Source organism: Charadrius vociferus, unplaced genomic scaffold, assembly GCF_000708025.1.
Source record: "Charadrius vociferus isolate BGI_N301 unplaced genomic scaffold, ASM70802v2 scaffold332, whole genome shotgun sequence".
Lineage (NCBI taxonomy): Eukaryota > Metazoa > Chordata > Aves > Charadriiformes > Charadriidae > Charadrius > Charadrius vociferus.
In genome coordinates, this window is record NW_009647418.1 from 3,115,534 (window position 1) to 3,130,929 (window position 15,396).

General features: G+C 38.5%; 1 protein-coding gene across 2 annotated transcripts in view; it reads right to left on the bottom strand.

Moving 5' to 3' along the window:
* Positions 1–15,098, bottom strand: part of CLIP1 (CAP-GLY domain containing linker protein 1) — a 58,949-nt gene extending 43,851 nt beyond the window's left edge. The window contains exons 1-3 of one of the 2 annotated variants that reach the window (XM_009880293.1): positions 14,902–15,098; positions 13,851–14,419; positions 533–657 (exon numbers count right to left, since the gene is read on the bottom strand). In XM_009880293.1, coding sequence (XP_009878595.1) covers positions 533–657; positions 13,851–14,419; positions 14,902–14,995 — 788 coding nt within the window. In that variant the 5' untranslated portion in view covers positions 14,996–15,098. The remainder of the gene's footprint in view (positions 1–532; positions 658–13,850; positions 14,420–14,901) is intronic. The other variant, XM_009880292.1, reaches the window with a different exon arrangement.
* Between the last annotated feature and the right edge of the window lie 298 nt (positions 15,099–15,396).

A 15,396-nucleotide genomic window follows, 5' to 3' on the forward strand; every position in this document is an offset into this window, starting at 1 on the left:
CTTATACCAAATGAGAAAGACAGTGAAATGGTGGTGTGAATTAACGCTTTCTAAGTGTGACTTATTGGAGGAAGCAGCTTTACTGTTCCTGATTCTTACAACGAGGCAAGTATTGGTTTAGCAGCTTTTATTTCCTGTGATGCAGGAAGATTTCCCTTAAGTTCAGCTATTAGATACCCAGAGATATTTTCTTAACTGAGCATTCATTCCAAGCTGAGAAACCAAACAGACTTTCAAAAACCAGGAAATTGTGTTTGCCATTACCAGTCTGTGAATAAAACTCACATGGGAGTAGGAGAGAGCAACTAATCCCATGAATGTGGGGTTGATGCAGACTTTCAGACATGTGTAGGTGTCATAAAATTCAAATCAGTGTCTAACAATCCCGCCCCCCCCATCAGCAGGCAGTCGGGTTTATAGCCTACCTATATAAAGTTTCCCTGATATAAAGTTTCATCTAAGATAGTAAAAAACCAATAGAATATAGAGATGCAAAATCTTTAAGGCGGCCGCTGTCTGGTAATAGACTAACCTTGTTCCAGCAACAGCTCCATCATTCTTCCCCAGAGGTTCATCCAGTTCTACTCCGCACCACTCTCCTTTAGCAAAGTCAGTTTCTCCCAAGAAACGCACAACTCCAGCTTTTGTCCCACCAACCTGAAGCAGTAAGACACACAACTGCATTTAACACATTTCCACATTAAAATACCAAATAGCACATAAAAACCTTTCGGTATACTCATGTTCACAAAGCACATGAACGATGTGACGGGTTCTTATTTCAAGCTGCATATTCTTTTGCCCGAGTTTGTTTCAATACGTTGAATAGGTCTTCACAACCAAATTGTTTACAGAAGAAGACAACCCAGTAACTTCCCTAGGATTTAGTCCTATCCAATTTGGTAGTCAGGAAGTTTGTCATGATTGAAGGCCACAATTCTATTAGATGACTTCATGCAGCTATAAGGTTAAAAGTATATGTAACAAGACTCAGTACAGTCAGCGTACTGAATGCAATAGATTTGTACTACAGTTTCACAGAAATCTCTATCAGCAAATAAGGATTTCTAAGAACTGTTTATTTCTTATTCTAATTCTGAGAGGAAAAGTAAAAAGAAACGAAACAAGAAAAAAAGCCTTTCATGTTTTCTCTGAGGAATAGTTCAGATAAACTACATAGCACAGCCCTCCTGCATTTCAAAGAACTAATACAAAGCATAATGCATAACACTTTGCAAAACTGTAGATGCAAACAGCTATCTGAATTCTTGGGGAGGAGGGAATAATTTTCTTGATCTTGTCTTCACTTGTTTTTCTTTTTAAAAACAAAGGCCAACCAACCAAAAAAACCCAAACAACCAAACCCCCAAACCAAACCAAAAACTCCAAATGTAACACTCCTAAATGGAATATTAGGAATCAGTTGTTCTCAAACTTAAAATATTAAATCTTTACAGCCATTCCAATCACTTACAATGTCTGCAAGACACAGCTTTTTATATTGCCCAGGAAATGAAGTGAAGAAGGAAAAGGTGTTCAGTGTGGCTGACAGTTGCCAAGAAGGGCCACGAGCCAGAGCTGCAGGATTCTTGCAGGTCACAATGACAATATGTTGTGCCCTATTTGTGTGAAAATCTGTTCGGGCTGCATCCAGCATTATGAAAACAAGCAAATGGTAATGAAAATCTCTTCAACAGACTCACTGAATTCAACGTAGACATTTTGAGGGCCTTGGGTTTTTTTTTTCCATTTGTGTTTTCCAGCATGCATTATACAACAATGAATATTTTGTAGCCTTGGCAGAGATGTAACCTGCTAACATGACGACTGTAATTTTCCTTTTTTATACTAAAAAATATTAGGATTTCATATAATTTTTACATCAGACATTCTATTTCTCGGGGGGAACTTCCCAGGATAACTAGAGAACAACAAGCTCCTTGTGCCATAAATTAAGGTGCGTGAACAAAGTACACCAGCTAATTCATATTAATCCATTTGGGAAGCGTTCACACAGGAGGTTAACTGTGAGGAATCTGGGAACGGGGGACATTATCTCGCATGAAAGCACTAAGTGTCCACAAAGTACTAAGGCAGTGCACAGTAGTTGCCCTACGCATTTGTGCTGTAGCTTCTGGCTCATCAAGTTCCCAGAGCCGACAGCTCTGTGAGCAATGCAAGGCTTCAGCTGGGACGGGGAATAAAAAAATAAATAAAATCCTAATCCACAGAAACCTCAGAAAACCAGGTAAGAATAATTAACCTTTTTTTGATATGACCAAGATGAGAAATGGCAACAGACATCTTTTGCCCATATTTAAGGTGTCAGTCCCCTTCTCTCTCATTAGAGCCAATCTTGAAACAACATTTAATCTGCAAATTAGCTTTATATCTTGCTTTAAGTGGCACCGTATCAAATTATTCTTCCTCACGGAATAAAAATACACGAAGTTTACAGCTATCATGACTCAGCCTAATATAGTAACTAGTAGAACGTTTGGTATTTAGTGTTCTTGGCAGAGAACAGGCAAACTTCCCCTCTCAAAAAACAAGTACGAGTACTGTCTTAGAAAAAAAGAATCGTAATGGGCCAAAACAGTCACATGGAATCCAGATCGCCTCTGTGGCACACTGACGAAGAGGGAACATATAACACTTGTTAAAAGTATTTTTTGGGAAGAACTATCCCTTAAGTTGACACATTATTCACCCTCAGACATAACCCACTTCTTCTAGAGGATAAATATCAATCCTAAATAAGTACAAACATCAAAAAAATTAACTGAGCAGCATGAGAGAAAAACACGCGCTTGTGTGGGCTGTCAGTCCATACGACATCTTCCAGGTTGTCCTTCTTATTCCTTTTCCAGCAAGTTTGGGGCGTTTTGTTTGTTTGGGTTTTGGTTTTGGTGTGTCTTATTTTTTCTTTCTTTAAAGATAAATTTGGAAGACATCTTTAGGTGAAAAGTCTGGCTGGTTCTGTCTGTACTGTTTCCCTATGCAATTTTGTACTGTTGTCTGCCTGAATAAACAGAGTTAAAGCAAACGAGGCTGTAAAGACCCATTAAAGAAATTAGACAGGAAAGCTACAACAATAGCCTAGATAAGGAGCATCCCTTCAAAGACAATAGTCAGGTTTGGGTTGCACAGAGATTCCTCCGCTCCTCTTACAGAACTGTTCAGCCAGGCCAAGGAATTTTATTGCAGTTTTGTAGAGTGAAGGGGGTGTGTGTGTGTGTTTTGTTTTTAATTAACAGAAGTCAACTACCAAAACACACACACACAAGCACAAAAAAACCCCTTCTCATAAAAAGGTAAATGCGATATGCAAGGTAAGGGTGTCCTAAGCACTGTAGTGGAAAAGGGTAACTAGATGCGAAGACTCCCAGAGACGGGAAAAACTGTTGCAATCTGTTCCCTCCAGCTCAATCTGTAAATAACCCTCTAGGTAAGGAACACCAGGCTCCAGGATAATACAGATTAAACCTGGATGCAGAATATTCATTCCTTTTTGTTTCATACCTTGGCCCTGCTCGTTTTCCACATCTAGGTAAAAAAAAAAAAAAAAAAAGTATGGCATTTACTGTGAAGAAATTGCATCCAAATCACAAAGCGGGAGACACAACCCAGCAGAAAAGCTTTGGCAACAACCAGCGCCCATTGGGTGTGCGACAGTGATCACAGCGGATGTGCTGGGACTGCAACCCAAGGCCCGGTGGGAGGGAGCAAATGGAGGAATTCATATCCCGAGAACATATGGGGATGCGCAATATGAGATCCCCAAGAGAAACAGCAATGTGCCTAGTCTTGTAACCATGGTACCAGGGTTATTTTAAAACAAGATGCAAGGAAGAACGCCAAGGAATTTTTGTTTTTTCCAAACCTAGTCAAGCTTCTTTGAATAACCGGCTACTACATCTCTGCTTTCCGCAAATATTGAAATGTGTATCCTTACCAATAGTAGGAATCTGAGTACACTGTGGCAGTAAACTGCTCACAGCATCGACAAAAGTCTATATATGCAGTTTTGCTCAATTCTAAGCAAAAGTCTTCAGCTTTAAAGACAGGGTCAGCATTGCTCTATGAAGCCTGAATCTACTGAAGACTTACAGTCATTGACAGACACCTGCCTCAAATAATATATTTATCTGCAGCTGCAATTAAATACTCTGCATGTGACAACACACCTACCTTGAAAGCACTTAGGAAAATTATCACTTGTTCCCTTGGTAGTACAATGGGAAACGCAACTGTACACCACAGTACGGTAAAGGCTTTTCTATGCATAAAAGTTGCTGTACATATACAGACTTACAGTGTTCTAAAGGGGAAAAACAGATTAAGACGTGATTACACTAAACTTTATATACCAATATGAAAAAAGAATTGTACTTACAGAATTATAGCATTTAGTACAGAATTACATAAAAATTATTTTTTTATTAAACTTATAGCAGAAAATGTAAAAATAAAATTAAATTTAAAAAACCGAACAAAACAAACCCAAAAAACTAGTTGCATTTGCCAGCGGATCTATTTCCCAGTAGTGCATGAAGGACTAAAAAAAAAGTCCAGTTTCTAAACCAAACAGGAAAAAAGTTTATTAAAAAGTTTCTAAAAGTTATATGGAAAAAATGGGGCATCACTACCACGAAGACAGTTTTCCATGACCTTCATTCATGCTAAGGCAGGTCACTAAATAATAGATCAGAGAAAAGAACTGCCAGACCTTTTTTTAGTCAGTTATCACACTCAATATAGTCAAGCTGTAAAATGCAAAGCAATAATAAGCCAGAGAATCTAGGTTAGGCTACGGGTCATTGTGAGGTGAGGAAATTTGCTTGGAATTCACTAGTGTTATGTCAAACACATGGGAAAAGTGATTAAATTCTATTTGTCAAATTATAACTAAGCTTCCATTAACTTGCTGCAATGTAAAGTGAAGTAGCAAAATGGGTTTGTAAACCTGACGCAGTTAAAAACTTCCTGATTAAAGCACACTGGGATGAACACGTCAAACTGCGAGGACCTTTGCAGACCTGCATTGCCAAAGGTAAGTAGGAGTAGGAAACAAATAAACCACTGTAATCCTGGGATCTACTCATCAGAATCTTCTTTCTTAAAATTCAGAGGAACCGTTTTCAGCTGGCAAAAGTAATTTTATTTAACCGATTTGTTCACCCATCCAAGGGCAGAAGGAACCATCAGATCATCTCCTCTGGCTCTCCTGAAACAGGTCTTTACATTTCACCCAGTTACATGTGTAATTAACCCTGTAACTACACTGGGCTAAGCCGTATGTGTTGATGTTTTTAGATCAGAGCTGATATCCATCAGAAAACATGCTTCCACTGACAGTCTATTTTCATAGTTAATCACTCCATTGTTAAAAACATATTTAAATTTGAAATAAAACAAATTTGACTGTGGCTTCTAGCCACTGACTCTCATTATGCTTTTATTTTAGAAGATTACAGAGCTCTTCAGCAACTGGCATTCACCATGCAGGAACACGTTTTAAGCAAGACACCTCAATTTTTCCCTTTGTAAATTAAACAGATTGAGTTCTTCAAATCTTTTATTGGAAGATACTTTCGCTTGAGTCATTTTGCAGCTGTGTTCTGAGTTCTCGCCAACGTTTCCAAGGGGCTTTTGAAGTAACTAAGGACACAACTACATAGAGTATTTGAGTACTGACCAAAAAGCACGGTCAGCACTGCACAGAGCACTGTGTATTTTCATCAATCCTTCTGCCACATCAATCCACAAACTCCTCTTCAGCACCTTTAGCTCCTGGATCTTCCTCAGTCACTAGTCCCTCCAGCAGACAGCTGCCCACGGCTGTTATGCAGCCTACACTCTCGCTTTTTGGCTTAGAAACGCTGCCGTTAAATGCAAAATACAGCCAACAGCTTGGCCTGCTGGAGATGAAACAAGTCCCTCTGGACCGCTCCATGCACATTGCTGTTTACCCCTCTGACTGGAGATTTCATTGGGAATGATTTACAATTCCTTCCAGAGCATGGATCAAAGCGCTGAATAGTCTTAGCACCAGATTAGCTAAAGAAAAACCACACTAGTGACCATATCCAATGTCCAATGGTGGCACCAAGACAGGCACTTTATTTATTATTTTTGGGGGTGGGAGGGATGGGTGTTTGCCATCCATTGCCCATCTCTTAAATGTATCAATAGAGTCCAATGCTAATTTTGAAGTGTGACTGCTAGACAGTATTCAAAATAAAAAAAAAAATCCCACCACACAAACACACTACAGTTTCAAAGAAGGAAGTAAAACATGTTTGACAAAACTGCCACATTTTCATTTGTCAACATCTGGTTCCTCTGTCAGTTTTTGCCTGTCTTTTTTTTTTTTTCTTTATATTAGACAGTCTACCTTCAGATTATCCTATTTCCTTCTAGAAATATCTGCATAACATCCAACACTTCATCGAGGCATGACTGGAAGAGTGCTAGAGTGTCTACTAAACTTTAAACTGGACTCCCTAATTCAGATTTTTCAAACCCGCAATTCTGCGAACAGCAGGATTAAAAACGTCAGTTTTCCTGTGGCATTAGATACTACGTTTGAGTGACTGCGCTATCTAAAAATGCAAGAGTGACTCCAGCTACTTCTATTGATGGGAACAGTATTTAGACAAACCTTGATCATGTGAATTCTCTGATGTGCAAAAATCTGCAAAGGCGAATTGCAGCTTTTCCAAAATTGGTGGTTAGGTTCTCTACCTTCTATCAGGCTGTCTGTTTCCATGAAACTTGTAAGAACTTATTTTTGAAACCTCTGTATTTCTACCCAATTTGACTGCAGTTGACTAGCAAGTTCAAAAGCAAGGCCAAAGTGGGCAAAGGAGCTAATGTGCAATAAGAGACTCACACACAGTGCTATCACACAACCCTCCGCTTCCAGAAGAAAATAGTTTAATAATTAAAAATGATGTGCTATCAAGGTTCAATTCAGTCAACTCAGTCACAAAGGAAGCAATACAAAAACAAACAGCAATTCCATACTACGAAAGCCACACGTGAATTTGTCACCACATAAAAAAAAAAAAAAAGCAAAGGTAAAGACTAAAATAAGTAAATAAATAAATTGTTCTTTCGCCCATCCTGTATTGAAACGAGCAAGAACAACATGTTCCTGGATATCATTCCCCTTGGGAAGGCAGGGGGAGGGGAAGGGAAACAGGGAGTCCACACACACACAAAAAAAACCCCAAAACCCAAACCCTATTAACTAAGCCAGTGGAGAAATCACCTATTGCTGCGATTATATCCCAGTAACTCACATGCAATTTTAAGTTAAAGAAGAAGTTGCCAAAACAAAATGACTCAGACACAACTCACACCTTGCTGCAATAAGATAAATATAACGTCTTATTTATCTGTGAGCAGATAGGTAACAATATGTCCTGAAAAATGCTTCAAAGTAAGATTAAAAGCAAGCTGCAGTTTGCACAGAGCAAATCACACCCAGCTAATGAATTACAGACAAAGCCTTTGGATACCCTCTGTCCTTCAGCTATATTCTCAGATATGTTTCATGCTGCGGCAACCACTTCACACACTCATCTGCATTATACTTTACAGTATCCAAAATACTGTATCTCGATATACATACATAAATATAAGAATTACTTTCATCCTTGACTTAACATGACAAAGCCGTCAAAATACCTTACAGTCAACTCAGCTTAAGGATAAAGCAAAAGCGTGATTGAGGTGTTAAACATTGCGGCACGTTTGCAGTCAGACTAAAGGAGAGGACAGCCCCAGCAGAGCACACAACAATCACATGTTCTCAGCTTCCAAATTTTTCTTCCTTTTCTATCCTCACATGCATTGTGGCAAGACATTTTTGCATTGCTTTAACTGTAACAACGCCAATGAATTTTCTACCAGTTAAATACTGTTTTTCTAACAATTTTCTAACTGGTAATACTGTTTTTCCAACAGTTAAATACTGACTATTATAGATTTTTAAATAGACTAAGCTCAAAAGTGCATTAGAATGTTACAGAAACTAGAAAATGGAAAACTTAAAAATACAACATGGTCAATGCAGGATTATTTCTAAAGGGAGAAACTACTCTCCACACGTGAAGTTTCTTTCCCTCTTTGTTGCTTTTAAGTGCCCTGGAATTTAATCAGCTGACAGACTTACGTCATGTTTACTTGAAGATAGGTTACATGGGTGGAAACAAATCTGACAATAATCTCCTATCAGTCTTTGTCTATTACATCACTGAAGAACTTAGTAAGAAACAAAGAAGCAAGAAATAACTTACAGCGAGCAGTGCAAAACAGACAATAAGAAGAAATTAGATGTTACTCATGCGTAGGGAATAACTTTGCAAAAAGGCCACATCAGCATCTGCCTGTAAATCTAGGCTGTAACCTTCCGTGAACATATGGACGGAGGCCCAAGTTCCAGCTTTACAGCTCAGCTCCAGAAGCATCAGATTTGGCAGACCGTGAAGAAGCTGTAACTGGTTAAATGAATGAAAGCACTTTAATCCCTTGAGAAGGCTAAGGCCCCTTAGGTTGATAAGATTTTTTATTTTTTATTTATTTATTTTAAATACAGCATCTGGTCCCTCCAGGAAAAAGCCTAAAATGCTCTCAAAGCTGCTTCAACTTTTGGTAGGTGTAACGGTTGTCACACAAAGCAGGTTTCCCCCCTTTTATTCCAACAAGTTGGGGTTGTTTGGTTGGTTAGTTCAGGGGGTTTTGATTGTTTGTTTGTTTTTTAAATCAACTTTGCATTGAGCTCTTAAGAAACCATAAGTGTTTGCAGTACCAGGGCAAACAGGTTCTCTGGCTGCAGCTCAAACAGGAAACAGAAACTGGCTTAGCCTGAAAGTAATTTGTTTTCTGAATTAGTTTTCAGCTATTCTTCCCCCACCTGGTTTAGTACCTGGGGACACCACTTCCACTGCCACAAGAAGGGATCACTTTTTGCATAGGAATTCTTATTCACACAAAGTTCAAAATGCTGAAACTGTAGCCTAATTTTCATCAGGCAAGTCAAGGACAAGTGCATTAAAGACCTTGCACTCTGTCGTTAACCCAGTAAAGGCTGGACGAGCGCAATGAAGGAAGCGCAGATTGCCACATCAACATTTCCTTCTTTACAGCAATCCCCAAATAGGAGATCAGGCTGCCCAGACAACTAAATCACATCCAGATTCCAGAAACACACTTCAGACGTTAAGAATGGAAATTATGGTTAATACAGAGCCATTTGAACGACCTTTTGCATTAATAACTTTTTCTTTGGTTCAGCTATATTATTTTTTCCAGTAAAGGTTATACATCAATGCAACAAATGAAAAGCTGAATAAGTAGTTACATATCAGAAACCACAATTCTCTTAAATACGTACTTTATCTCCCCATATTTTCAACATTTCTACGTATTAACATGAAATATTTCCAAATACTTGTTAGTGAAAGGAAAATTACTGCTCAGCTTCAAGTCAACTAGGCAGTTAATGTACATGCTTGCTGAACGTGGCTCAGATATACCGGGCTTTGAGGGAGACAGACTTCTTATCAGAGATTTCCAAGACAGCAGAGGGCTTGTTTGCTGTTTTAACCTAATCGTCTTTGAAAAGCAATAAGCTACAGAAATCTAAAGGACCTCTCTTTTTGCACTGGAATATCCATTTTGGGGTATAATACTTCAGCTCGTGTATTCACTTCACTTAGTTTGATTTGCATTTGATTTGCTTTGACTCCTCCAGAACCTCAAGAAAGAGAACTTCTAAGAAAACAGGACAACGTGAATTTCTCCACGATTATTCTATTTCCTTTACGGACATTGATGTCTACCATGAGCTATTTTTCTGATGTTTACAACTTGATTTAAGAGCCTGGAATATGTCTTTTTCAAATGGAGAGGGGGAAAAAAAAGAAAAATCTACTACAAGTATTTTTCTGCAGTCATCCACAGGAACACAACTCAGTTGACATATCACATAACTGACAGGCTTTGGGCATTGACCACCTCTCTGGGAAGCCTGTTCCAATGTTTGACCACCCTCTCGCTAAAGAAACGCTTCCTAACGTCCAGTCTAAACTTCCCCTTTTCATCTCCACATCTAATGCACAGTTCAGCACAACCTCACATGAGATACTCTGAGCAAGCCTGCATTTGAGAATCAACCACCTCACAACTCCACTTCCTTTTTGCAGCGGAATTCCTTCTCTGATAAGTATTTGAATGAGTGCCCCAAACCCTTAGTTTGTATTTAACCAATATTCTTTCTAATTTTATCTGAATTATCTGAATTTATCTGAAAGATTCTACAGGGCACCTGTCTTTGTATCCAAATAAATCAGAAATAGATACATACATTGGAAGCTTCCTTTATTTCCTATGTATTTTTTAAAGACATCGGCTCTCCCATAGAAGTTTAGTTAGACTCTACACGTGGGACCGTGTAGCATTAGGCAATTCGAACTTTAAGTGCACAAAAGACCGGTGAAACTAGAGATCAAACAAATAAGATTAAGATATTTTTTCTATCTACACAAAAGAATACAAACCATATACTACAGCTTTAATCATCTCTTCAAGATTTCTTTATCAGCCTTTAATCAAACTACCTCATCCCAACACCACTGGCGATGAACACCTGACACAGTAGTTTGCTGTGACAGAGTGCAGAAGCAACTGTGAAGAGTTTACAGCTTCTTTTCAGTAGAGGAATACTGCTAACATCTCAGTAGCAACCGAAAAATGTTCCAACAAAGCTTAGCTGTTGGGAAATGTCAGTTTGTCAAGCCTGAAATGCTTTGAACCCAACACTTAAGGTTCAACAAACTTCCGACAAATTTCCATTTGTAATGCAAAAAAGAAGCCCAGTTGAGATGTGAATTTGTAAATGCATTTCTCTGGCATTTAAACAGTTGTCAGAATGGCCTCTCTTTTCTTGATAACCCAGATCAGGCAGAAAAGAAGATGCAGGATTTTTGCCTTTTTTGTTGACAGTATCATCCCAAAACAGCCAGTTGCCAACAACAACAACAAAAAAATTGAACTGATCAATTCAAGGTAACTCCTATTAAGTACATTTGAAAATCAAAGTCAGAGGGAAAAATTTAACAGATTGAAATACTCCAGTCTAACACTCCACACCCTAAGATCACACACCAAGATCAACAGAGTTGAGCCACATCTGAAGTCCATTCTGGAATGTAATCTTAGCTGACGAGCTGTGTCTCACCCACCTATGAATTTGCCCTTAAGGACATACTTTTCCAGTTAAGCATTTTAATAAGACTCCCAAATGAGCTTTTGTCTATCATGAATTCATTGTTCTGCTGAACTGCAATTCCACACTGCTGGAGGCTCACCGTTTTCAAGACGCGATTTTAAGCAGTTGTTTTCCCCAGATATCCATAATCATCACAGCATTGCTATTATTGAGAACCTTCAGAAAGCATTCAATAGCAGTCGGTCCAACCTGCAAGAACTGATGTGTAAGGGCAGCATTTAGTCGCTAAAGTTCTGCAACGGTACGGTCAGACTGGAGCATCTCTCAGGTGTATGATGCTACATTGTCACTTAGAGGGGAAATTCGGTGCTGAAGCGGGACTTAAATTCCATCAAGCCTCTCATCCTCTTCTGTAACATATTACTGAAAAGTTACTGCTGTCAGTATAAATAAAAAACAAATGGCATGGAGCAGTCCAGTTACATTTGTACCTTTGACGGAGATGGAATGGCTAGGCAAGCTACCGTAGGTGACAGGCAGGTCTTTCGCAACAACCAGTGCGAGCTGTAGGCTCTGAGGACAGTTTCCAGCAATTACACAGTAATAGCTCAATTCTACAGTCTATAGTGCTGGACAGGAGTCCAGTGGCAGAGAAAAAAAAAAAAAAATTAACAGGTGAATGGATTATTCAGCCAAGTTTACTATTACTTGCACTAACCTGGTGATTTCACATATTTACATCTGAATTGTTATTAGCCATGACATCAGCAGAGTCTGGGATCTACTACAAAAAATTAGCATGGCACCCAAAAGGGTTAAAAAACAGCAGACAAGAATCCTGTCCCTTTAACATTCATATTCCTGTGGGTACACTGTCCTATACGGGCGTATAAATTACAGACATGCATCACCGACATGCTGTGCTAGGAATTGTCCCAAAACCTCAAACTACAATTTGATGATTCAACAGGAAGACTTAAGGCAAACAGAGGAAGTAGGGAAGATGAAATACTAAGCTTAACCTGTTCTACTTAACAAACAGAATTTGGGACCTTATTACTATCAAACTGCGGCACTTAGCATATGCTTCTTCTGTAATTTGCCCTAATAAGCTACAGGAAAGTTAGAGTGACGCCTCCATAGGCATCAGAGAATTTTCCCACCCAAAGAGGACAACCCAGAAGATCTCACAAAGATCCTTGAGAGAAAGGCAAACGAATGGTTAAAAAAGCGACGCTGCCTGGAAGATGACAGGGCTCTAGTCTCTGACAGAAATAGCTAGGGATAAACGGTAAATCTTTGTTTCCATTGCCACTCCAAGAAAACACATCTCAGCCCAACACTAGCTGTCAGCCAAACCCTGCCCTCACTTCACCTCAGTCTCCCTCGCACTTTCTTCAACTTGGCCTTATGTTTTAAGCTCTCTTTGAACAGAAAGAGGAGTCAAATTCTTCCTTAGAAAAATAATAATAAAAAAAAGAAAATCAATCCACCTTCACTACAGAATCATTATCTGGTGAGGCAGTGCAGGACAAACAATAAAATCCATGAGGTTTTTGCAACACAACATTCTTACGATAAACCCAGGAATGCTTCCTATACCAGAGCATTCATTCCTGTCCTGGTTTTTTACCTAATGGAAATTTTTAAAATTATATTGTAAATAAAAAGAGATTGTATCAAAACAATAGTAATACAATTCTTCAGCTTAATGACACGTGCAAGTAATTCAAACTTAAAAGCAGATCTCTGTTACAGGGATCATAGATCTGGTGGACATACAAATATCACTCTAGTTATATCTGAAGGCTACATACACAGCCTTTAAATAAAGAATACAACATAAACAATGTATCACCAGCTTTCTACTGCCTTTTCAAGCAAAGGCTAGTGTTTCAAGGCAAAATTTCCCACTTTTCTTAGTAGGTGCATGTCAAATCAGTTATCAAAAATGACCCATGCTCCATTACATTGATCCAAACAGAAAAGGTATACCACCTAATTTAAAAAAAAAACATTGAAACTAACAAAACTTAACTCCCTTTTAAAAGAGTGAAATGATACTCAGCAGAAGCATTTATGGTTCTGAATTTAGGAAGGGCAGCCAAGTAACATGGCACATCACCAACAGAACACGTAATTCCTGGGTGATCGGTGGCATTATGTGACTGCTTCTGTTGCTGCCTATCACTACTCAGGGGAACAATCAATTATTGAACTGTTAGTTTTCTAAAGACACGGCCCTGAACAGGGCAAAAGAGCTGCATGGAAATCTTACAAGCTCGGGTTTTATTTAGCATGACTGTAGCTCTTCAGGTTATAGAAAGATAAGCTACAAAAGACCAAATGTCTTTTTTAAACACTGGCAAAACATAATAGATTAAAAACTGCCAAATTAACCATTTTATCTTGGTAATGCAAAGATCTTCCTACAGTGTGCAAAACTGCACGTGAAGAACTTGTCTACAGAAGACGCTCAATAAAAAGAAAGCCAGAGCATAAATTTACGTTATCTTGACCAAGGAAACAGTAGAAAAGTTTTGAATATCAGGAGAAGTTACAGTTTATCAATCAATCAAGAGCAGTCACAGAGGCAGCAGGGGAATCTTACCAGAACTCGATCTCCAATTTTGAGCTCCCTTTCTCCTTTCTTTAGTGATCCGGCTTCAGAGAGATTTGATACAGATTCACTTGCAGTTTTTGAAAGATTGCTAATCTGAGGAGGAGTTGAATGTTCCTTAGCAGCAAGTGGTGAAGTTTTCTGCGGAATTCCTGAAGGGGGAAGTGCAGCAGATGAAGAGACCATACTAGCAGCTGATGTGGAAGTTGGTGATGTAGCTCTAGAAGCGTGAGCTGTCTGTGTACCATTGGCTTCATCTTCTGTCAGCACTTTTCTTGTCAATTTTGATGGTCTTGTAAATATTCCCCTCAAGGGTTCACACTGGAAATAGCGAACTCCAGCCACAGAGCCATCATTCTTACCAATTGGTTCATCTAGAACAATCCCTGCCCACTGTCCTGGAGCAAACTGCGTTTCACCAAGGAATTGAATAAAGCCAGGTTTATTTCCATTGACCCAAACGCGCTCCCCAACTCTGAAATCATCCACAAACTCTTCATGTGCATCTGCAGTGGTTGTGCTTGAGGTCTTGTCACTGGAAGCTGCTTTTTCTGCCGGAGCTGGAATCAAACACAATAGAAAGAAAATACATGAATATTCCAGAGAGCATCATTACTTAGTTTCAATGTAACAAGCATTTGGAACAGCATGATATCTAAAAGGAAGAGCACAATCCCAAGTTTTCTTACTTATGAAAACACTGTAATCTCTGGAATACCATAATTCAAAATCTAAGGACAGAAACACTGAATTAATTTAACACAAGTTTTGGTAAAAATCTTGTAAAGATTAAAAGTCTTACCTCAAAAACTACCCAAACATTTTTTTTTTATCATGACAAGTTTTTTCCAAGGAAAACCATTTGATCACATCCAATTAGTAACTTCATTGTTTTTGCATGTAGTACACAGAATTTTTGTTGCATCAGCAATACAAGCAAAAATATCTTGGAGTAAATAGTAAAAATAGTGCATACTCATAGCTTTCAAGGTACTTTTTGTTAAAAGATGAGTAAGGGAAAAGTTATTTAACTATTCCTTACCAGCTGCAACAGATGCAGGTGTTTTCAGCAAGGTACTTCCATGCTTGAGGGTCTTGGAAGGAGCCTTAAGTCCACTTGGTTTTAACATACTCATCTTTTTGCAATACCGCTATAAATCCTCCTTGTCTGTAGCAACTATCTTTTTCCAAACATGGATAAAATATATTATTCTAATTTTTCCAACTCTGGAACAAACCTGTATATAAAAATATTAGACATGGGAAAAAAAAGAAATCAGTATTTTAACTCCCACAGAAGAAATTTCTACATATACATGTAGTCTGTGTATTAACGCATGAAAGAAGATGCTTTACAATAACAACCAGAAGCATTTCCCAGGATAGCATTTCCAACCCTTCATCTTCTGAAGGCCATTTCCTATTAAAAGACTGAACCTAAAACATCAAAATAACTCACTTCACTGAATGTTGCTGTATTCATCTTGAGCTTTAAACTAAAAGGCTATTTTAAGAAAGAAAAACAAAGCCCTTAACA